Source organism: Equus asinus, chromosome 13 (genome assembly GCF_041296235.1).
Source record: "Equus asinus isolate D_3611 breed Donkey chromosome 13, EquAss-T2T_v2, whole genome shotgun sequence".
NCBI lineage: Eukaryota > Metazoa > Chordata > Mammalia > Perissodactyla > Equidae > Equus > Equus asinus.
In genome coordinates, this window is record NC_091802.1 from 41,973,575 (window position 1) to 41,997,037 (window position 23,463).

General features: G+C 42.1%; 1 protein-coding gene across 1 annotated transcript in view; it reads right to left on the reverse strand.

Annotated features, from left to right (window-relative positions):
• Positions 1 to 238: 238 nt before the first annotated feature.
• Positions 239 to 23,463, reverse strand: part of EZH1 (enhancer of zeste 1 polycomb repressive complex 2 subunit) — a 28,999-nt gene continuing 5,774 nt past the window's right edge. The window contains exons 2-21 of the mRNA XM_014833767.3: positions 20,359 to 20,450; positions 19,634 to 19,761; positions 19,382 to 19,510; positions 18,344 to 18,463; positions 16,882 to 17,002; positions 15,694 to 15,870; positions 14,618 to 14,720; positions 13,968 to 14,131; positions 13,490 to 13,581; positions 9,939 to 10,119; positions 9,487 to 9,683; positions 7,925 to 8,016; positions 6,924 to 6,964; positions 6,248 to 6,373; positions 5,051 to 5,229; positions 4,435 to 4,530; positions 3,935 to 4,016; positions 3,374 to 3,454; positions 2,874 to 2,958; positions 239 to 2,595 (exon numbers count right to left, since the gene is read on the reverse strand). Of these exons, the coding sequence (XP_014689253.1) occupies positions 2,535 to 2,595; positions 2,874 to 2,958; positions 3,374 to 3,454; positions 3,935 to 4,016; positions 4,435 to 4,530; positions 5,051 to 5,229; positions 6,248 to 6,373; positions 6,924 to 6,964; positions 7,925 to 8,016; positions 9,487 to 9,683; positions 9,939 to 10,119; positions 13,490 to 13,581; positions 13,968 to 14,131; positions 14,618 to 14,720; positions 15,694 to 15,870; positions 16,882 to 17,002; positions 18,344 to 18,463; positions 19,382 to 19,510; positions 19,634 to 19,750 (2,244 nt within the window). The 5' untranslated portion in view covers positions 19,751 to 19,761; positions 20,359 to 20,450 and the 3' untranslated portion in view covers positions 239 to 2,534. The remainder of the gene's footprint in view (positions 2,596 to 2,873; positions 2,959 to 3,373; positions 3,455 to 3,934; positions 4,017 to 4,434; positions 4,531 to 5,050; positions 5,230 to 6,247; positions 6,374 to 6,923; positions 6,965 to 7,924; positions 8,017 to 9,486; positions 9,684 to 9,938; positions 10,120 to 13,489; positions 13,582 to 13,967; positions 14,132 to 14,617; positions 14,721 to 15,693; positions 15,871 to 16,881; positions 17,003 to 18,343; positions 18,464 to 19,381; positions 19,511 to 19,633; positions 19,762 to 20,358; positions 20,451 to 23,463) is intronic.

Here is a 23,463-nt window from a genome sequence, read left to right on the forward strand (position 1 = left end):
TTAGGGGCTAAGTGGGATGATTTTAAGGGAACTAATCTGAGGGCTTTGGAATTTCTACAGGGAGCCCTCAGAATCCTTGCATCACGTACCAGGAGCCTGACTGGCTCTTGCCAACCCCCTCAGTTCCCCCAACCCCAGATCTCAATGGACAAGTGGGGATCAGAATGCTAAAGCTTCAGTCCGAGCTGCCCCTGTACCACCATCCATGGATCCTCCCAGCCCCAAAGCACACAGTACATAACTTGCCAAAATGGATTCTACCACTTTATTCAGATAAGAGGTCACAAGCCACAGGACTTTAAAGTGCGTGAAATTCACTGGCAATAAAGCCGCACATATACCAGCCTCCCCCCAGTCCCCACCACCTTGCTCCATCCATCATTACATGTCTGGGGGAGAGAGGTAAAGACCCGTCATTAAAGGTGGGTGACAGGAGGGAAAAAGGATGGGAGTGCTGCAGGAACAGGAGTATTAGTGGTCTGAAACTGGGGAAGGAGGGGACCGACCACGGTGATTCTGCACACTGAGGGAAGGTGGGGTCAGTCTAGCCTCTCAAAGCCTGGATGAATTTTTTTCTCCACTTATTCCTCACAGCCAGCCACTGGCATTTCAGACAGACCTAACTCCTTCATCTGCCTCTGGTTTTTCCCTATGAGTAATTCAGAGCCCACAGTCCAGCTAGAGGGTGTCTCTAATACACAGTGAATACAAACCACAGCAGATGTAGATTTCAGAATCACAGTGGGGGTTGGCCCAGTCAGGTGGGGAGAGGCTCTGTCAGGAGCTGGCTGGGCGTGTGCTCAGTGCTGAGTGCATGTGTGCCCACAAGTGTGGTGAGTGAGAGTATGTGAGTGTGTGTACATGTCCCAAAAAATCCCTATGTGACAGCTTGGCCAGAGGGAACCCCACTCCTTGCTTCATGGGACAGCTGGTGGGGTTGAAGGAAGGGAGTGGTCAGCACAGACTGGGGAAGAGAGGCTCTGATTCCCCAGAGAGAAGGGAGAAGCCTGCTCCCTATTCTAATACTCCCCAGGCCAGTCTGTACCTGTCCATGTCCTTTTCACCCAGCACAGTGTTCCTTATTCCTTGCCACCTCAGCACACCAGCCAGAGACACTATTCTCACGCAGTTCTTCTCTGTCAAGGTAGCTCCTCTTGCCTCCACCAGGAGAGGAGACAAAACTGGAGAAGAATCTTCCATCCCATCCTTCCCCATCCCTCAGGAATGGGAGTGGGCAGGGACTCCAGAGACCTTAGCTCAAGCTCCACCTCAATCTACAGACCTTCTAAAAGAAATAAAGTGCTTTGCTCCACATGAACCCCAGAGACAATGGCACCAGGGACTGGCACAGGGGGTTGACCCGCTTCTTCTGGACACTTCAAACACTCTCTGCCCATCTGCACTGCATAGGTGATGCCATCCTAAACACGTGCAGTTTGGGAGCCCCTCACCCATCTCCAAACACTTACTGTCAGCTCACCCTTCCCGACAGCAGGTACTACAGACAGGAAAGTACGTGACACCAGCAACCTCCCCTTCTCTAGTCTAGGCTACTCCCATCTACCCGCAAGAGATTTGCAACAGTGCCCCGTGGGCCTGGCCTCTACAGAGGATGAAAGGCCTGAAAACAACTCCACATCCAGGGAACCGGAGGGTTGAGACCCAGCTCAGCACACCCCCCATGCTTCCTCAGTAGCAGCATGATGCCGGCCTGCTATCACTAGGCCAGAACTCTGGAAGGAGCCGATGTGACACTGGCACTTGCTCCCAGGAATTGAAAACTTATCCATCCATCTCCAGAGTATACAGAGAAGGATACTCAAAGCCTGCTGGGCCCCAAGCTTAGCAGTTTAACTACTATCATCAGGCTAGTTCTTGCTCTCTGTCCATGGCACTTAGCTTTCCTTCTCCTAGCACTGAACATCTATACTTAGAACTCACACTCTTTCCGTTTCAATCCTGCCAGGAGGTAAGAGGTAGTAAGGTGGCCCATCTCCCCCGTGAATTCAGTCTATGCTGCCCACCAGGCTTGCCTTTAACCTTGACCATTCATCAGGTCCAGGTACCAAACTTCATTTAGTCTGTCTTCTCCAAGTCTTAGGACCTCAGAGACATATACTGGCAACCCATTTACATAAGGACCCTTGATTTGGAAAGTTAGAATCATAGGCTAATGCTTGTTAGGAACTGCTCAAGTTGATTGCTGAGGCCCACAGCCTGGGCGGCTGACAAGAAACAAGCACAAGTCACTGATCCCCAGCCTGTGCTCTCTTCCTCTGAGGCCTGAGATGCAGTCTCCCACTTCTACAACTCTCTCTCCTTGGAGCCCAAGCCCTAGCTGCCTCTGTCTCCCCTCTCATTGGGACAGTTTTATCCCCACTGGACACAGCTCAGAGGCCTCACTACAGAGGGAGTGGGTGGGGGGTTTCTCGGTGTGGGAGACACATAGTGCAGGAAACTGGAGCAGCAGTGGTGTGTGCATGAAAGCAAAGACAGTGCCGCTACCATAAGCGCTGGTATGGGGCCCAGGAGGGCTAAAGGACATCGGTCTCCCTCTCGATCCCCACGTACTTGAGGGCATCAGCTTGGCTGTACCTGTCCCAGAGCAGGAGGAGGAACCAGGTTACTATCAAAGCTTTTGTGATTGAAAAGATAGTCCCCTCATTTCACTGCCCATCCCCCTCTCTAACAGCAGTTTATAATGCTCCCCCTTCTGAGGCAAGGCACCAGAGATCAGAACTAAGAAAAAGCCTTAACCACCCTGAGATCCTCTCCTTCATCCATATCCCCACCTTAAGCCCTCAAATCAATTCTAACAGCCACCCCTTTTGCCTCTAGGGCCACCTCCCTAGGACCATTCCTGGTTGTCTCACCTGTAATCAAAGAAGAGCTCTTCACCAGCTTGAATTGCCCTCTTGGCAAAGATCCCAATCCGATGATCCCCATTCACCATGACCACTGCAAAAAGGATAAGCCCAAGGCTAGGCTCCTAGCCAACTCCAAGTCAATAATCAGTAGTGATTCTGAGCTGAGTTTCTTCATAGTCCCAGTGAAAACATAAGTTAAGTGGAATTAGAAAGTAGTCAATGCAGGTAGTTGCCTCTATGCTTTTAGATCTGTTATTCTGGCTAGTGACACAGGGAAAGAATGATCTTTAAAAGACTCATGTTTGTGGTGAAATGTTTATAATGTATTCAGTGAAAAAAGCAGATTATAAAACAGAGAGAGAGGCTCAAAATGATATTAGACATTAATCATGCTTATTTTTGGACAAAAAATAACTCACACATGAAAAAAGCTGAATAATGGATAGAAATCACAGTAAATGAAGCATCCATCTCCCAGCCCACCTCCCAGGTCACTGGTAACTCACCTTTGGCATAACAGTTGGGGTTCACTGAATGGTTTGCAAATCGAATTTTGTTTCCTTTCCGGGTAGCATCCACTACAAAATCTGTATAAAGTAAACCAAGGAAGACTATGAGCTCACCAGGCAACTCCACAGCTTCTTGAGCCTGAATTTAAAATCAATTAAACAGTAATAGAAACAATACAATCTAGTGGGAATTTTGAAACCCAGCGTACTAACAGGAGCTGGAAAAGCATGCAGCATAAGAATGCAGCCTCATGTGGGAGGAATCCCTTTGGGTTCCCCCTTTTTGCTGATTATGGATCTCCTCTTCCCATCTCCTGGGTAGGGAGATTGCTGAGGTGCAAGTGCTCAGTGCTCCGATTACAAACACAACCTGGAAATGAAGGTTTTCCCAAAGCATGTGAACTGCGGCTCATGGTGGCTCTGAGTTCAATCTCACCACCTTGCTCTGTGCATCTGTCGGAAGATTCAGAGCTGATCTGAACCTGGACTAGAGCAAGGGAAATCTGGTAGGAAGACCTGTCCAAGACCGCCTTGGGATGAGAGGAAGAGACTCCATACCATTGTTGAGGTTGAAGAGGAAGCTGGACATGTATTTGTCATAGACCTTCCCTCGTCGATCAGCCTCATCTTGAGAGATGAGCTGCAGAGATAGACAGGGAACAAACAGGGAGATCAGGCTGTCTGCTCAGGGCATGGTACCTTGCCCCTAGAAAGGACTGGGAGGGGGCAGTGTCACACATAGGTGCTTACTGAGTATCAGGATGAGACTCAGAAGAGATAGAGCTTGGGTTATTTTGTTCCAATCCCCACTCAGGTTGACCAGTATTTAAGGCTGAAGAGAGCCCCTCTGCCTGCCCCCCTTGTGTGGCCTGAGCTGCCAAAGAGTCGAAGAAGAGTGGTTTCAGGATTGCAAATGGTTCTGTGGGATCCCCGAGAGGCCACATGAGAACTCAGTTGAGTTATTTAGAGATTACTTCACAGAAGTCTGGCCCACAGAAAAATCAAGGTTTCTCATCAGTATCTCAGATAAGAATGTGGGCCAAACCGATAGCACTCACCTCACCACAGTATTCAGAAATGAATTCGTTCTTCTGCACAGACTCCTTAATGAAGGTGCCCCATCCGGCCACATCTGAGGGGGCCAGCAGCAGGTGCTGGGGAAGAGGGAGTCAAAGCTCAGACTGCAAGGCATGTGTGAGTGAGGGGGTGTGCGTACTATACGTGCATATGTGCCGTGGGGGGCAGGGTGGAAAGAACTAGCAACTGTTAAGAGGATCTGAAAACAGAAAAAGGTCTAAGCCATTCTGGTCTCGTGGGAGGAAAAACAAAGAAGGGAGGTGGTGAAAGGAAACACGACACCCCTTCCTCCAGACCTGGGGACCTGCTGGACCTGAGTCTATGGGAACTCACTGCTGTGTGTCAAGTGAAAATAGACAACAGCAGTGACGTGTCCATCCTCTCTGCTTCTCTCAGTCTGGCCAGTTCAGGGGGTCACTTTTCCAACGCCTCGCTGGGACAGAAAACTCTATTAACCCAGTAAATGTGTGTCTTTCAGGATTTACCAAACACTTTCACGAACAAGCCCTCTAAGGAACCAGTAGAAAGAGACTGCCTGGATCTCTTCAGTCTCTCCCTCTCCATTATCTGGCCTGGAGCTCTGAGAAAAGCCCTCACCTTCTTGAGGCCACGCTGGATGCTGCAGTTCTTACAGGAAACCACTTTGCAGTCCCAGTGCTCTGAGGCCCCACAGGTGAGGCACAGGTCAGGGTCGCACTCTCGCACTGCCAGATAGCAAGGACACTGCTTGGTATTGCACTGGGTCTTACAGCGACAGCCAGGAAAACGATTCTGACCTGGGTGGGAAGACCAGTAGGATTAGGAAGAGAAGCAGGTTAATGCTGAGGCTCTGGTTTGACTCAAGACAACAGGGACGTAAATGTTATGTGTTCAAGGATATCTGGCAAAAGAGGAGAAAAGCTCCCTTCTCAATAATCATATACTCAAGTTCTTCCCAGAGAAAATGGAGTGCCTCCCAACATTCATGCCTGAGGATGAAAAAAGCAGATTTGACTACGGAGAAGTGTATCCTTGAGATTCCCCAACAATGCTCTCCTTCCCCCCTGTTGGTGGAAATTGGAAGGGAGGTAGACAGTGCCTCAGAGAAGATGAAATCAGTGCTTTTCACTGGTAAGTCCTCACCATCAAAACAAGAATCATTTTGAGAACAGAATGCATCCGTTCTATGCCACCCTCCTCCACCCACTGCCCTCCTAGCACAAGCACCCCTCCGCTGTGGCTAAGATTGATATCTGCTCTGGGCTAGGAGGTGTTATCAGCCCAACTGCCTGGGCACCAAGTTCTGCAAGCTCTTGGGGCTGCTATCAAACTGCTCAGCCATGAGTAGGTGAGGGCACAGTGGAATAAGTCAAAGAGAAGCACTTTCAGCCACTATCCTACCTTCTGCAGACATCCAGACTGACCTGATGTTAAAACTCCAGGTATTACACTAAAATAGACATACACAGAATTGTAACCTGTATATGTTGTAAAATAACATCCTGGAAGAGGAGGCTGTGTCTGCACCTTAAGGAAAAAGATTCTTATGTTTCTTAATTCTGCCCTGGAAGGCAAAGTTGGGAAAGCACCTGATTTCTTCACAATTGTTGCTTTTAAAGTCATACCCCTAAGGGTTTGTAAAAAATGACTTTTCCAGACCTTAAGTATCTTGTTTCCTCTGTAGAATACTTAAAACACAGCAAAGAGAATATCAGAAGGCCCATGAGCAGTACAGGGCGCACGAGGGGAGGGAACCTGAGATGCACCAAGGCCGACTGTTCTGGTAGGCTAGAGGGGACAATGCAGAAGTCTTACAGTCTGGGTTGCACTGGCAGAACTTCTCACAGAAATTCTGAGTCATGATGCAGGGGCAGGTGCTGTCACAGGGGCGGTCTGGGTGGTCGCAGGGTTGGTAGTTGTACACTTGTGTGGAAGAGTTATCTAGAAAAGAAAATAATAGACCAGGACACTGCTGTGCCCATGCTCCCTAGCTGCCCTCCCTCTCAAGTGTCCAAGTGCATGTCCCAAGTCCAGGAGCCTGGTTCTAACCATAACCTTGGACACACATTTAGCACCTGAAGTGGGAAGCAATCATAGGTGATGGTCGCTCATAGGCTACGATGGGGTGACTTGGTTTGTAGGGAGAGTGTGGAAATGGTCTTGGACCACAGGGCAGCTATTCTAAACATTAATTGAAGTCTAGAACCTGGGAAATGGCATACTATGAAAGTCAGAGACCACAAGGCCCATAACTCTACCTCCTAAGAGGCCGTCTCAGCTGCACAAGACACTCAGCTGTTTTCAGCTGCTGCAGAGATATCTGCAATCTGCGGAAGCAGTGCAGGGTCAACAAGTGCAGATGAGGCAGGGGTGTAGGTATGTAGGGGTGTGGGTGTGGGTGTGCATGTGTGTGTGTATGGTGCATGCGTTGGACGGCCACAGGGGTGAGACCTTGAGCTGAACTGCTGAAGAATACCTTGGTGGAACTTACCTTTCTTCAGCTGAATTTTCCTGCAGTGTGCAGCCCACAACCTGAAGGAGAGAAACAGGATGGGTCTGGGTCATGGCCCTGGGGAACTCTGCAAATTCGGGTAAACGACAATGTGACCTGCTCTGAGGGACTGCGGTTTGATGATAGGGGAGTATCCTCCCCAAATCACGTCATGCGAGGCCTCTACTCTGGTACACAGAAGCTAGAGTCCATTCTAAACCCAGAGGCCTATGTCTCAAGATTTAAACATACACGACACCACCCCTCAACAAACAAATATACATAAAAGAATAAAAAACAGACACAAAACAAAACTCCACCCTCTATATCTATTGTAATTCTAGTGCTTCTCACTCTCCCCTCTCCCTCCCTCTCTTTGTGGAGGAGGAGCTGTGAGGGAGTTTCAAGATGGGGAGGTGGGAAGGCTTTTCAGGAATCTGTTCTGAGTGAAGGGACTGAAAGGGAGAAGCCATAGGGATTTCCTTCTACATCTAGAACCAGCGTCAGTTTCTTCCTTCAATACACGTGTGTCATTAGGGAACCAAGCCAACCAGAATGTCAAATTTTTTAAAAAACTTCCAACCCTAAGCAAAGGCTAGCTAGAAAACAGTGTTATTATGCAACTTAGGAAAACAACATAAGTGCCTGCCCCAAAATAAATAAACAAACCCTGATCAGAGTTGAGAAACGAGTACAGTGGTAAGTAACCACCCAGCGAGGACAAATGGCCTCAGGGTGGAGCCATGAGGCCAGTTCATGTCCTACCGGCCAGGAGCTAAATGGAAAACCAGACAGTTAGCTCATGGTCCAGAGCATCTAGGGATGGGGGAAGGGCTGGTCCACAGCACAGACCTGCAAGGAGCACTGAGAAGGCTGGTCCTCAGTTGTGCAATGCCAAACTGATGGGCAGAGGCTAAAGAGGGAGGCAGATGGGAAGTTCAAGGGGAAGTCAGAGCTCAGGTAATAGCCTGGCCACACAATGTCCTTTATCTGAGCCTTGCCTGTGCTTTCTTTTCTTCTTCTGTGAGGGGTTCATGAGCTCATCTGTTGGCAGCTTCAGGATAAGCGACTCTTTGACTGCAAACTGAAAGACCTGGAAGAGAAATCCAACAGGAGCTGTCACATCTTCTTGAGCTGGGTGGTCAGATAAATGACCCAGCCAGGTGCTGGGCTTGGAAGGGTTCTGGAGAGCCTGTAGGCAACTGACTGAACATCTCTTCAGTCAAGGAGAGAAAGAGTGGGACTGAGACATCAGGTTACTGCTCTGAAGTTACTTCTTAAGTATTTATCCTGAATCAAGAAGGGAGAAATACTGAGCACAATTACAATTTTCCTGGTTTGTAGCTTTCATCTATTGCTCTGCCTACCAAGCCCTGAAGAGGCTGATTCTTTCCAACAGTATCTGTCTCTTCTCAGGAAGGGCAACTTTGTGTACCTTGTGTAACTGAGCACAAGCATGACACGACCAGTACAGTCCAGCTAAGCACTGGCTCCCTCTGTTGGTACAAAGAAGTCAGAACCTTGACTATTTTAGTAGGACAGCATTTCAGGAAGGCTGGTTACCTTACAACAGCTTCTTCCCTCACAGTATTCGTTTTTAACTTTCTTTTCCTTTTTCATTACAGGCCCTCTTGAGATTCCATGAAAACTATAAATCTTCTTCTCAGGAAAATACACACAAAAATTGTTTTGCACACAGTTCTGTAGCTTTTTACGTTAAGAACCTATGCCTCAGGGAAATAGGTATGAGCTCCAAATTAAAAGCAAAAGGCACTTCAACTCATGGTTCTGTTGCTTGTTCTAAGTAGAGCAAGCCTGAATAAGAGGCCACAGAGATTCCTCCAGAAGTCAGGGAGCTAAGCAAGCTTGGCTCAAGCTCTGGTGCTCCTTTCTCACTGGACAGATTGGCCCTAACACCCAACCTCCTGTTCCTGTCTTTAGTCTGTCTTCTCATTACATTCTTCCTGCCTCCAGAGCATCAGCAGCTGCTATCAAATTGTGATTCTAGCGACAGTATGAGTGAGAAGGGTGAGGAACAGGCCCAGCCATTGGGAGTGGTAATTAGAAAACCTAGTCATAGAACATTTGGAGAATAAAGTGACTGAGGAGACTAATGGAGGGAGTGACAGTTGCAGCTACAGAAGCAGGAGCAGGAATATGCTAGATAAGAAGATCCCCAGAAAGACCCGGGAGTCCTTTCTGGGAAACACATACACATTTAGAAAGAAAGGCAGGGACCAAAAAAAAAAAAAAACCCAAACAAAAAAACACATCAACAAAGCTAAGAGAGTGTAGAAACATCCAGAAGAGTTAGTTAGTGGCTAGAGACAGATATGAATTCAGCAAGGAGGGGAGCAGAACCCTAAGCATTGCTAGGCCTGGAGATTGTAGGAGGCCTTGTCTTTGGGGAACCCACTTCACAGCCCAGAACCACAGGCTTATGAGGGACTGAGCCTAAGACAGCTTCTCCCCAGACAGGCAGCCTTACAGGATGACAAAAGTGCTGACAGAGCAAAGGATGAAAGGAGGGCCCAGGATTGTTCCTGCTCCTTGAAGACAGTACCTGCTTGCATGTCTTAGTCCCCAGAAGCCTGGCTATTGAACAGAAGTTGTTGAAGTAGGTGCCATGAAAGACTCGAAAAAGAGATTCTTCAGCCCCAGTCCATTCCACAGGCTCGGAGGGTGCTTCCACTACACAGAGCTGAGGGGGGGCAGGACTAGCCTTCTGTTTTGTAGGGGTCTGACAGCGAGAGTTAGCCTCTAAGAGAGGAAGAAATAAGAGAAACAGAAGGTAAAATGCAGTTGTCATCAGTCATTACCACAAACTCAGAGGTACTTTATTCTACTTAAAAGGTAGACTAGTTAGGAACAAAAATATTCCATCTCTCCTGCTTATAGGCAAATCTGTGGAAAGAATTAACAATTTAAAAAGGTAGTAATGTTAAGTGTTAGGCAGTGATCCTGGGTTTACCAGCATCCTTGTGGAAAGAAAAGACCATTTTCTGTCCACTGTACCTGAAGAACTGGAGGCCCAGTCATTGCCTGTGTCCCTGTCACTGTCCCCTTCTTTAGTCTCAGCTACAGCAGAGGCTGAAGTGTTGGAGCAGGAAGCACTGACCATGTGGTGCCTTCGCCGGCGACGACCAGAGCACTTGGAGCGAGGGTTGTGAAGCATGGCGTACTCCTTTGCTCCCTCCTGAAAAGGACACGTGACAGACAGGAAACAGGAGCAGGCCCAGAGTCACTGTATTGATCCCATCACCACAAACCATCTTCTTCAACATCTGTGCTTACGTGCAATGATACGTTTTTTTTTTGCTTTGTACGGTTTTAAGTGTGACCATATAATAGCTGCTTAACAAACATTCTAAAACTTACAAAGTTATACCTCTTCATAAAAGAGCTGTCCTATAAAGTAGTCTTAAAAAAGACATATCTATGCATCTATGCATTTTCAACTTTCCAGTGAGTTTAAAGTTCATTTTGCATGTTAGCTGTTTGGAATTTGAGAACACATTCTCCTGCAGATGAAGAACCGAGTCTCAGAGAGAGGAAGGGACCTGCTTGAGAGTATAGAGCTGATCGTTCCAGGGTGGGTCTAAGAATCAGGGTTCTTTGTCTCCAGGCCACATTGCTCTTTACATCGACTGCACTGCCTCTGTTACAATAATAAAATGTGTAATCCCTGAATGTGTACAATATTATTACTTAATTTTGGGACTTCCCTCCAAATCAGTATATTAAATGTGTTTAATCAGTATAATAAACGTGTTTTATTACTTTATAGCTATGCCTTTTTTTTTAAGATCAAATAACTATCATTCAGCTTGATCATCTATCTTCTCACCAGACTTGGTTCCCAAAGGCTTCTAGCTGTTTCTGAAAACTAAATCTACACGCAATGGATAAAGATTTACCATTACTAAGGATATACAGAATAATATACTGTAGACCCTAAAGGAAATTCCAAAAGAGAAGTTTTGAAATTAATTGAATCTGATATTATGTGCCTATGCTACAATGCGACATACACAGCATCACTTATAATGTATTCTTACTCAAAACGTTTAACATAAATATAATTAAGCCTCCAGAGCTAATTCTAGCTTATGGGAAATAGAGGACAGAGGAACAAGTTAAATGCTACCAGGAGAAAACAAAGACAAATCCAGAATATGGGATATCCTACAAGACAACCAGCCTGGACTTTTCAAAAACAAAAAAATAAAGTGGTGTGATTATCTGAGATAAAAAAAAGACTAAAAAGACATAACTAAGTATGATGCATGACTGGATGATCTTAGTTTGAAAAAAAACTAGCTATTCTTGGTACAGCTGAACAAATCTGAATACGGAATGGATAGATGATATTATGAAATTCTTGTTAATATTCTTAGGAGTAATAATGTGGTTATATAAGACAACGTCTTTATTTTTAGGAGATGCATGCTGAAATACTTAGCAAACACATGTCACAATGTCTGCATCTTGTTTTCAAATGGCTCAGCAAAAGATGCACATACACAAATAGAGGAATAAAACAAGTATTAAAAAAATGTTGGGGTCAGCCCGGTGGCACAGCAGTTAAGTTCGCATGTTCCGCTTCTTGGCGGCCCAGGGTTCGCAGGTTCAGATCCTGGGTGCAGATATGGCATCACTTGGCACACCATGCTGTGGGAGGCATCCCGCATATAAAGTAGAAGAAGATGGGCATGGATGTTAGCTCAGGGCCAGGCTTCCTCAGCAAAAAGAGGAGGACTGGCAGCAGTTAGCTCAGGGCTAATCTTCCTCAAAAAAAAAAAAAAGTTATTGGGGGCTGGCCTTGTGGCGTAGTGGTTAAGTTTGGCAGCTCAGGTTCATGGGCCTGGATCCCAGGGGCAGACCCAGACCACTTGTCAGCCATGCTGTGGCAGCAACCCACATATAAAGTGGCACAAATGTTAGCTCAGGGCTAATCTTCCTCAAAAAAAAAAAATTAAATATTATTAAATCCAGGAAGAAGGTATCTTTCAACTTCTTTGCACAATTGAAAATGTTCTTTATAAAAGTTGGGGGAAAAATAGTCCAGCATTATTATATTTAAATACATACTAATTTCTGAAAAGCAATAAAAGAAAAACTGTGCATACACATTTCTGTTAAAGTTAACCACACACGAATACACACAAACACATTGCGGGCATTGGCAGCATCTTGGTAATACAGGTACAGGGTCCCAGGGTAACTACTGTGAGAAAGGCAATGTCCTTTTGAGTTATATAGATGCTGGTATATTGATGTAACATAGTATAACTGAAAAGAACATGGAGTAATTTAAAAAGCATGGACTGTGGAGTTAGACCAGAGCTTGAATTTCATCACCGTCACACCACTGACATATTAACAAACTTTGGGCAAAATATGTAACTTCTATAACCCATAATTTCTCCACCTCAGGATATTGTTGTAAGCATGAAAACAGGATAATATATGTTAAGGGCCAGCATGGTACTTGGTACATAGGAAGGGGTCAATAGGTATTAGGGAAAAAACAAATTGGATAAAGTCTATTTATTCTTTCGCTATTACCATATGGCCCATTTTCCAGATGTATACCCAATGGCACTTTCTACCATCTTTCTTCTTATTATCCCACTAAAGACAGCCCCAAGGCACTTGGCTGTATAACCTAATTTGATTTTATTATTTTTTTTTAAGATTGGCACCTGAGCTAACAACGTTGCCAAATTTCCTTTTTTTCCTTCCTCTTCTTTTCCCCAAACCCCCCCCGCCCCAGTACATAGTTGTATATTTTAGCTGTAGGTCCTCCTGGTTGTGCTATGTAGGATGCCGCTTCAGCATGGCCTGATGAGTGGCGCCATGTCCACGCCTGGGACTGGAACCAGCAAAACCCCGGGCTGCCAAAGCAGAGTGCATGAACTTAACCACTCAGCCATGGGGCTGGCCCCTCTATAACTTAATTTTGATTGGTAGCAGAAATTTTATCAAGGTATTTTATTCTTTACTTAAGCTTTCCCTATCATGTAGAAAGCAAAACTGTGTCTTTGGCAAGTCCAACTGAACCTATTCCCTTCCAGCTCTCGGTGTACTGCCTCCCCACACAAATGCAGGAGAATTTATGCTGCCACATAAGGTCTGTCCATAAGGAAAGGGTTCTTCTGGTCAATTAGCTCACAATAAGACATTAGCACTTCATGTGTTATTCCTCCTAAGTATGCCTTTAAGGGAAGACAGCAAAGAAAATGATGTAACACACAAACACACACACACAGCTCCAATTCAAACAATACAGTTTCAGATTCTGAAATCTGAGTAGATGATATTTAAAGCAGGCAAGACTTTAATACTCTTCAAACCTCACCCCATAAGAATAACTTCACAGTCCTACTGCCTCAGTACCTGGGGGCTCGTTAAGAGCAGAAGTAATGTTTTCTTTGTACTTTACGATCCCTAGAGTCCTATGAACTGGCTCACTTGGTTTGTATTCCAGCGGCAGAAAGCCCAAGGACCATTTCCTGCTCAATTTTCAATAAAGTTAACAATGGCAGAACAACTTAAGAACATACCAGCAAAAGGAAGCAGTCTGTACCACATGGTTCTGGTTCAATCTTGATTTCTTTGTTCTTGCGTTTATATACATTAGGGGTGGCATGAAAAGCTGGAAAACACAAAACTGTCCTGTTTCCAATGGTTCCTCCAATGATAGGATGGGGAAGAACAAAACTGAATTAGGGAGCTATTGTAGGAGAATTGAGATATAAACAGCTACCATCAAGGTGCACACAATTTAATCATTTCTGATATCAACACAATCCTTTCAAAGCTAGGAGGTACTGAGGGACAATTATGTGTTGGTTATTCGGTCCCGACCATGCAAAGCACATGGCACTATAAATGAACAAGTGAAAACAGCACTGGCCCTTTGTAAAACCACCATCAGATCAGAAGCTGGGGCTCTACATGATAAACTAAAATAAAGAGAAGGAAATGGTGGCTGGAGAAGGAAATGGAAAACAGAAGAGCATTTCAGAGTAGCCCACTCACGGTGAAGGAAGCAGTCATATTTAAAGCAGCGCCGGCAAAAGAGGGTGTGGAAGGAGTGCAGAGACTGCTCCCGCTGCACAGACTTGGCATTGGGGCCATCGATGTTGGGTGTGCACTGAGGGGGAAGTGCATTGGGGTCCGACATCTCTGTTAACTCGCGATACCTATTTAAGAAAAGATAGATAAGAGTTCTTTCCAAGAGAATATGTCCACTGAGAAAACACAGATTGAATACTCAACAGCCATCCAGGTATAGTTGGCCAAGGTAGGATGGATGTTTTTTATGGGTCTTGTTGATGACAGAATGGTATATAACTAAGTGGGTACGCCACTGTAATTATGCTGGGCTGGGCATATGTCTGAAAGTAAGGGGAGGGAAAGACTTGATAAGTATGGTACTGGAGTAACTCCCCAGAAAAATGGAAGAATTTTAAAAATTCTCTGCCCAGACTTACTCAAAAGCCATCAAATGATGACCCTTAACATGGGCATGGGCATTTAGAGGTTAGCAAGTAAGCAAGAAATAATCAGAATTGCGGGCAAGTCATAATGCACTTACCATGAATAAGGCTTGTTATTACCATAAAAATAGGCTTGGGTAGGTTTTGCCCAAGCACTCTACATGGCCTGAGCAGGACAGCTTTCCCTACCTCTCCTTCATATCATCTGGAACACCATTCTCAGGGAACATTGAGGCAATTGCACTGAAGATCATGTCGTTTGGAAACTGTTTTTTGGAACTCTTTTTGTTGCCTGAATTGGACATGACAAAAAGTTGCTGAGTGTTATAATCAGAGAATGCAAACAAAGCTGTTTGATCATTTTTCCTTTTGTCACAGCATTTTGATTAGAGCTTTGTTAACCTAACCTTTGACTGTTTAGGAATACATAAAGAAGGTCAATGCTACCTGGACTTATCTAATAGGATACCAGTAAAAAAGGAAATCAGAGTCATCTACATATTAACAACAAAATCCACAGTCCAAGATAGAATCTGGAGGTGAAAACAGGAGTTTTCATGGAGATATCTGAACATAGAAGAATCCTATCACAACGGAGATGCTGAAGAACAAGAATGATACTGTAACTTTGCTATAACAAGAGAGAGACACTATGTCCCTGGACATACAGTATAATTAAATAACATATAGTATAATTAAATATTAAATCAATGAAATAAATACTAACAACATGGAAAATGCTCATGATATAAGATTAAATAAAAAGAGATGTAAAATTATATGTATGCACACACACATATGTGGCATGATCCCAATTTCACATAACATATGTAAACATGTTGACTCATATATGTATTTTTAAAAATTGAGCTATAATGACATATAACATTGTATTAGTTTTAGGTGTATGTATACATATGTATATACACACACACATTTTTTAGGTCTAGAAAGAAATATTAGTGCTGGTTATTTCTAGGTAGCAGGATTATAGGGTAATTTTATTTTCTTTTTCATAACTTTCCATGTTTTCCAAATATACTCTTTTTATAATTAGAAATGAACAAAAATTCTTCTCTAAGTTCTACTTTTTTCTTCAGCTAGGTCACAGCTATCTTAAACCATTAGTCAATGATCAAGTTTTCCTTTTAAATGGACCAATGAGAAGCACTAACAGCCTTTAATAAGCAATAAACCTTTCTGTTTTGTCCTTCTTCCCTCTCCCCATTACTTTCAAAGTGCAATAAGAAAGTTGTGCTACTTACCTTCCATAGCATGTCGTTTTCTCTTTCTTGTTACTGGCAGATCTTCTTTGCCGTCATCTTGCTTTCCATCTGAGGTGTCATTGTGCCCTTCCTCTTCTTCATCTGAGTATTGATTCAGAGCATCCACCAACTCCAGGAAAACAGCATCACTAATTAGGACAGATCCAGGGATCATCTCTGAAACATAAGGAATAGATGGATGAGTAGTGGTCCTTTCATACTCGATTAGTTCTCCTTGGAATGTTTTCTTGTATTCACTCCTGAGATCCAGAGAGATAACACGTGTACATTTTTATATGGACAACCTGGAAATTACAATAATTTAAATGGCTCTTACAACTGCAATAGTTCAGCTGGATAGTGTAGGAATCCAGTTATAGGCTTTATTCTTACTGGGGTACTTCACTTCCTCAGTCACAGATCAGCCTGTATTTATGGTCCAAAATCTCACAAAAATGTGCAAACAACACAAATTGGACAGGGAAAGAATGATAAAATGAAGTGTACTTGGTTGTGTTGCTGATGTGGGTCAGTAGTGACTTCTTTGAATCAGACTATTTTTTTCTAAAATTGTACCATATGAGGTTATACCATAACTTAGGATAAAGTCTTTGAACACTAGGGGGTGCTGTGGATAAATAATGTGTCTCAACAGCATCACAACAGCATAGCAACTGTCAAAAGAGTAGGTGAGGCTACTGGTTTGCAAACCCATGGGGGTCTCTCTTCATCTTCCCACTTCTTACACACTGACAGCCTTTTCTACAACTAGAACTTAATACAAATGACTTTCTTTTAGGAAAGTCAGAATATTATAAGCAATTTCTGGGAGATCCAGGGGATATCTGGATCAAAGAAGTAGGACAGAGAGGTTATGCTCATTACCATTCTCAGAGAAAGGGAAATGAAGAACAAAATGGTCTTGGAAGGATTTATGGAAAACTCCTAAGATCAAACTTATCTGTACACTGAGCTTTCTCTCTAGCCACTGATTACTATATAATCCTTTTATGTCCTAACTCGTTTTACAGTTTAACTGGGGTATTTTTAATATAAATTTTTACTCCCAGCCATGTGATGACAATGAAATATTCTTCAGTGTGTACACTAAAGCAAGATGATGCTGTACCAAAGGAAAGGCAATAATAGTCTAACAAAGTTTTCTCCCAAAGAGCCCAGCACCACTACCTTCTTCACCGTGGACTTTCCCATCGTAGTTATTGATCAGCTCCTCAATGAAAGTCTCATCTTCTTCTTTCACCTCATCTCCCATGTAGGGAATATTGCACAAAACTGTCTCATCTTCTACCTGAAATCAAACCAGATGTGATTCATTCCACGAATCCACTATGCATCTTCTCTTTCCTGTTTAATGGAATATTTGCAAAGCGTTTTTTTTGCTGCTTGAATTTCTTGAAAATGCCTTTGGTTACAGAGTTTCCTGCATTTTAAAAACTGACCATTTTGTTTTGCCAACAAGATCAAATGGAAAGGGACAATGCCACTCTTAGGGGAAAAAGAGTCAGTTTAACTACTTGAGGATATTAACTACTAAATGTTTAGTTTGATACTAACAACGATATTTCCACCAACACCTGGAATTTGACAGCACATTTATTTTTCACAGTGATTTCACCTATCATCTTGTTTTATCCACTAAACATAATTGTGAAATAGGTACAAACATCACCTAAACAATAGTCTAAAAAGTCTGCAATTCTAATTCTTCTCATAAGTAGAGAGACAGATAATAAAAAGGAAGGCTTCTAAGAGTATAAACTGCAAATAACTAGAACATTTAGAACAGAAACTGGGCAACCATAAAATTTTGGGATATTCTATTATACAGACTAAGACTAACCTCCCACAATCATAATAAAAAATTATGATTACTAGTCATGTCAGTCATACTCAATGGGAACCTAAAGTCAATCGTAGTATGGGCTATGAATATTTTCTATTAATAAACAATACTAATGGATTTTTGTGGGGGAGGGTACAGTAGAGAACACAGTCATTCTTAAATCCCCAAGTATCAAGCAAAATTACTCTGAAGTTTTATTTGAAGAAGTGATTCCCTTCTGTATCCTATTCTAGTCAGCAGAATTGTTATCTGTCACCAGGCAGATGATAAGCAATGGCAGTATTTAGAGAAGACTGATTATCAGAACCACAAATAATCCTAGTAGCAGTCAGCATATAGCACCAGATGAAATGATTGTAGATCTACGTGCACCTCTGTTATCTCAGCTGCTTTCGTAGCATCTTGCCTCTAGGAGATTCAGAAAGGAGTGCTCCATCAGCAGGGAGCTGTCAACCTGCTTAAACCTCAAGTATCCAATTTAGACTGCATTTAACTGCACCTATGTTAAAAAATTGGGTAAGGGAAAATTGGAGTCTTGTTCACTATCATTCATTCAAAAAAGAACCAGCATCAACTTAGAAGTACACTTCAGAGAGCATAAAATCTAACAAGTTAGAACAATTTGCAATATATATTTTTTAGAGTAAATAAACTACAAGAACATTCTGCCCTGCATGCCTAAGCTTTGTTCAGTATACTCAATCTTTACCCTAAGTGGAGAGCCAGCATATCAACATAAGAAAATCATACAGTTTAAACAATTATCACAGTGCTTTTAATACATACCATAAAGTTCTGCTGGAGAGGAGACCAGGAATACATGATGGGAACCAAAGCAACTGTGTTCAGAGACCTCATTAACATATGTTGGCTTGCAAATCCTGGGAAAATGCTCTCTATGGTACACTGAAATATAAGCAATGACATAGAGAGGGAAAGGCAAGCACACAACCAAGAGAGAATTGTAGTTTCCTTCCAAAATAATCCCAGTAGCCTTCTAATTCTTACAAATTAATAAGATGAGGATTTTGTAACAATCAGCTCCTAAAAGGAACCACTCAATCGTAAACCTGCGGAAAGCAGGAACTCTCTCTTATTCACCTTTGTATCCTCTACAGAGTCCAGCACAGTGCCTCCCACACTCAACTGATGCTTATTTCAATCTAAAACTGTTGGTCTCCTTGGGTTGTACACAACAGCAAAGGGCCTCTGAAAGTCCTAGGAGACAGGAGGAAGTTTTTCTGAAGACCTAAACTTTAAGACAGTGGACATCAACTTAGCTGCATAGGTGATGGGGACAGTACAGGGGGAAGCAAAGTAGTATAGAAATTAGTCATATTCTGCTTCGGGAAAGAAAATTGCTCTCAATATACTACCTGCTTTTAATATTTTAACAATATTATCTCTTTAAAAAACTAAAATGATTTTAAAATCTACAAGAAGGGATATCCTTTTGATCAATATACTCCTGTACATTATTCAGGGCAATTGGAAAAGCAATGGCTTTTCCAATAACAAGGTATGTGAGGTGCCAAATAAGATATAAAAATGGTGGCTTTGAAGCTTGTACACAGAGCCTAGGAAAGCAGACAGTAAATGTCTTGTTTTCCTATGGAAAGACTCATGATTATACTCATCAACTGAGGAGAACAATAGGCAAGAAGGTTATTCTTTAAGCTATAGATTTACCATTTGAGTTATTCAAAGTTGATTATAAATAGGTGCATCCATTATCCTTACTTATCTTCTAATAAATCACAAATACAGAAAAAAATCTTAAGCCTAAGGAATAGAAGAAAGCTGAGCTTCAACAACTGGAAGTACCTTTTTGAGGAAAGGATGCCCACTCACAGGCTTCATCAACTGGACAGGCTGGACACGAAGCTTCTTCCATTCTTCATTGAGGATCTGAGTTTTTTCTTGAACCTTTGCAAAATTTGCTACATACAGAGCCTAGCAAAGCCAAGGAAAAAAATTGTTAGGATTTCAAGAGAAGAGTTAAAAGAAAATATCCAGCCCTCCACGTTGGGTCAATATATTAAAATGTATAACCTTTCACTTGGGAATTATTTTTACCTTCGCACCCATATTTGCCTGAAGCCGTTTAAGTTGTCGAAGTCGCATGTATTCAGATTTAACTTTTCTTTTCCAGTAAGTGATACATTTGGAAGTTGGGGGATTTGGTATATCCATTTTGCTACAATCTAAGAGAGACAGATGAGGAATAGCATTTTACTGCCTGGAAACGAATCATTCCTCAAATTCAAATAAACATGGTCAGTTACGCTTTCATTCCCATTACATTTATTCATAAAAACATAAGTTCAAAGAATCCAAATCTATATGTTTAACAAAAAGTTTCAATTAAAAAAAAGACTTCACATCAGCAATTCTTGGTTTGATTACCAAAAAGCTTAGCCTCTGTCCTCCTGTGGTACCTTGTTTTTAATTTAGCACTCAAGAAGTTCTCTCACAGATATTTAGGAACTTGGATGACTTGGAAATTTGGAAACCCACTCGCTACCTTGATTAAGAGAAATGTTCAACAAGAATCAAGTTAATATCGAAGAGCTTTATGGAAAGCTCTACCCACACTACAGAACTGTACCTGACAAACTGTCAAAATCTACCACATGCCTAGCAATACAGGTCAGATGTGACAACAGCATAATCTCATCTCCAAGTCAACAGCAAGACACATGAAAATATATAACACCGCAAATCACTTTTTTTTTGGGGGGGGCGGTTTGAATTAAGGTTCAAAGATTTAAAGAAGTACTTCTGGCACACACTCTACCTACCTCATAGAAAGTGAGGGGAAGTGCTGGGTTTTATGATACGCCTTCTGTTCTTCAGAGGAATGGCAAGACACAAAGGCAAAACAAATGTTCAGCTTTTCAAGAGAAACGACAGTGGTTTTAAGTCAGTGGAGCATGTTTAGACCCTGATACCCTCAGCAGGATGCTCCCCCAGAACGACGAAGACTTTGAGGTCTCTGCTACCATTATTTCTACATGGAAGTCAGGTTCCCATAATACTTGATACCATTTGGGAAGGGTTCTTCATTTTATTAAATTCTATCCGTCCAGTCATGTGTACAAATATATTCTCACAATTACCAAGTTTGTTTTTCTGCTTTTCTGAACCAACTCCTACACATGGCCAACAGGTCCATCAATTATTTTAGAGAAAGAACAAATATTAAATAAAAATTCAATAAATTCTACAAGATTATGTTTTCACTCTGCATTAACTACTTAGGTTTCCTAGAGAACTAGTTCTGTTCATTTCACCTAACATTTTAAATTTTTGAAAACATTGCAAGGAGCTATGAAGAGCCAAAATTTGAAAGAGAAACTAAAGTTTTAGTTCTTGTTTTTTAAAATTTCTGAAAAACAATTTCTTTTGAAGTTTAATATATTTCTTCAAAAGAAGCATTTTTAAATTACCTGTTTTTCCCCATAAGAAATGACGGCATAGACAAGAAAACAGCAAAATTTAACCCATTGTCACATATATGTCACAACCCGATCATGATTATCTCACGCACCTGGACTTTAAGAAGACTATACCTGAATGTTACATTTGAAGAACCAAAAGGATTGGTGTAATGCTATGACAAATTTAGAGGATACATAAAGGAAAAAGGAATAGCAAAGAAGCAGATAAACTCACTGCGTTTACTGTTAACTCAATCGAGTGATTCAAGCTCTTAAAAACAGATTTCACTGCGAGTTAAATATTATCTCTCTGGGGGAATGAATGAATGAATGAATGAAACAACATCATCATCCATGAATGTGAATCCCAGAGTATTAAGGTGCTGGGTTATAAAAAAAATTAAGCAGACCTGAACTTCTTTCCTACAAATTGCACCATCTCTCTTCCTCCTACATCTTTTAAATACTTCTCATTCCTCTATGGAATGGGGTCAAACGAGGGACTCTTTTTTTGAATGATAAAACTATTTAAGAACATACACCACACTCACATACAATATTAAGTAGTTACTCATATAACTTCTGCACTGAACAAACTTAAAATAGTCTGCTCCAGGAAATGAAAAAATGGTTCAAATCTAGGACAAAAAACTGCCTCCCTCAGAAACCTTAGTTTACCCTCACTGAGACCCAAATGTTATAGATTACAATTCAGTGAGACATCATAATCTCCTAAAAAAGGGGGAATGGGGGTTTGAACTGCAATCTCTCTCCCATTCCTTTTGGAACTCATTTCCCTTTTTGAAATAGTAAGCTTAGGGCAGGTTGCTCCATCCATTTAAAACTGGAGATCAAATAATGGAAAAGAACATAATACGCAGCTGCTAGGGGAGGTGTGTGTACATTTCTTAGAGGAGACGGCCACAGAAAACTATCAATATTCTTACTAAAGAAAGGAGTTGTAACTGAAATGTGATCTCCTACAGTCTGTCAAAAGAGATGACAGTAAACACACCACAATAGTCCAATAATTAATGGCACTACTTCTAATTTACTCAAGTGCTGTTTTTGGCCACAGGAGTATATACATATACACAAAAATGCTACTGAGTTTTAATCAATCATAATGTAAAATAAGCCACATTTCCTCCTTTTACAATTAAAGTGATATTTGAATCTAATGTGACCATGAGCCAATATTTATTTCACTTGGCTTTTTAATGGGTCTTCTATGTCTCTAATAGTTTATTTGGCAGTAGGTCAGGCCCCACAGGGTGTAGAGGAAGATGAGACATACTGTTTGGAACAGATAGATAGGATTAAATAAACACCCAAAACACAGCCATAAGATGGGTTCTCATAGCATCTGGACACTAACCAACAACAATTACTTCAAAGACTAAAAAAAAAAAAATCAAACAAACAGAAAACTAAGCTTTCACTGGAACAGATTTGGAGAAATGGGTTCACTCATCTTGCGCAAAGGGAATGGCACAAAAACAATACTTCATATTTCTATTAGATCTATTCTTTAGCTTCTTACACATGCAAAACAGTATTTATATTCCAGGTAAGTACTAAGCCAGCATTTAAGAGCTTTTCATTATGTTCACTTATACATTGAAAATAAACTTCAAAACATACTGTTTTGGTCAAGAAATTTAAAAGTAATTCTTTATATAAATAACTCCTGTAACTCAATAATAAGATAAACAACCTAACAAAAAGTGCGCAAAAAATTTGAACAGATACTTCATCAAAAAAGATACAAGAATGGCAAATAACCATGCAAAAAGATGCTCAGTATCATCAGTCATTAGGGAAATGCTAATTAAAACCGCAATGATACACTATTACACACCTGCTAGAATGGCTAAAATAAAAAAGATTGGTAATACCAATTGTTGGTGAGGATGTAGAGCAAGTGGAATCTTCATACACTGGTGGTGGGAATGCAAAATGGTACATCACTTTCGAAAACAGTTTGACAGGTTTTTTTGGTTGTTGTTGTTGTTGGTTTTTTTTTTGATCACATGTCCCTTTATTCATAGATGCCACAAATGCAGGGAGAGGGGAGTTAGAAGGAAGAAATCAGGAGGCTTGAACTTCCTTGGAAGGGCTTGTGGTGTTTTCATTGTCTTAAGAAGAGTTGAGGGACCAGCTCCTTGGCCAAGTGGTTGAGTTCGTGCCCTTTGCTTTGGTGGCCTGGGGTCTGCCAGTTCAGATCCTGGGTGCAGACACAGCATCACTCATTGGGCCATGCTGGGGTAGTGTCCCACATAGCATAACCAGAAGGACCTGCACCTGGAGTGTATAGCTGTGTCCTGGGGGGGGGGGGCGTTTTGGGGAGAAGAAGGAGAAAAGAAAAAAGGAAAAGGAAGATTGGCAACAGATGTTAGCTCAGGTACCAATCTTAAAAAAAAAAAAGAAGGGTTGAGAGAGAGGCAAAAAAAATAAAGATTAAAA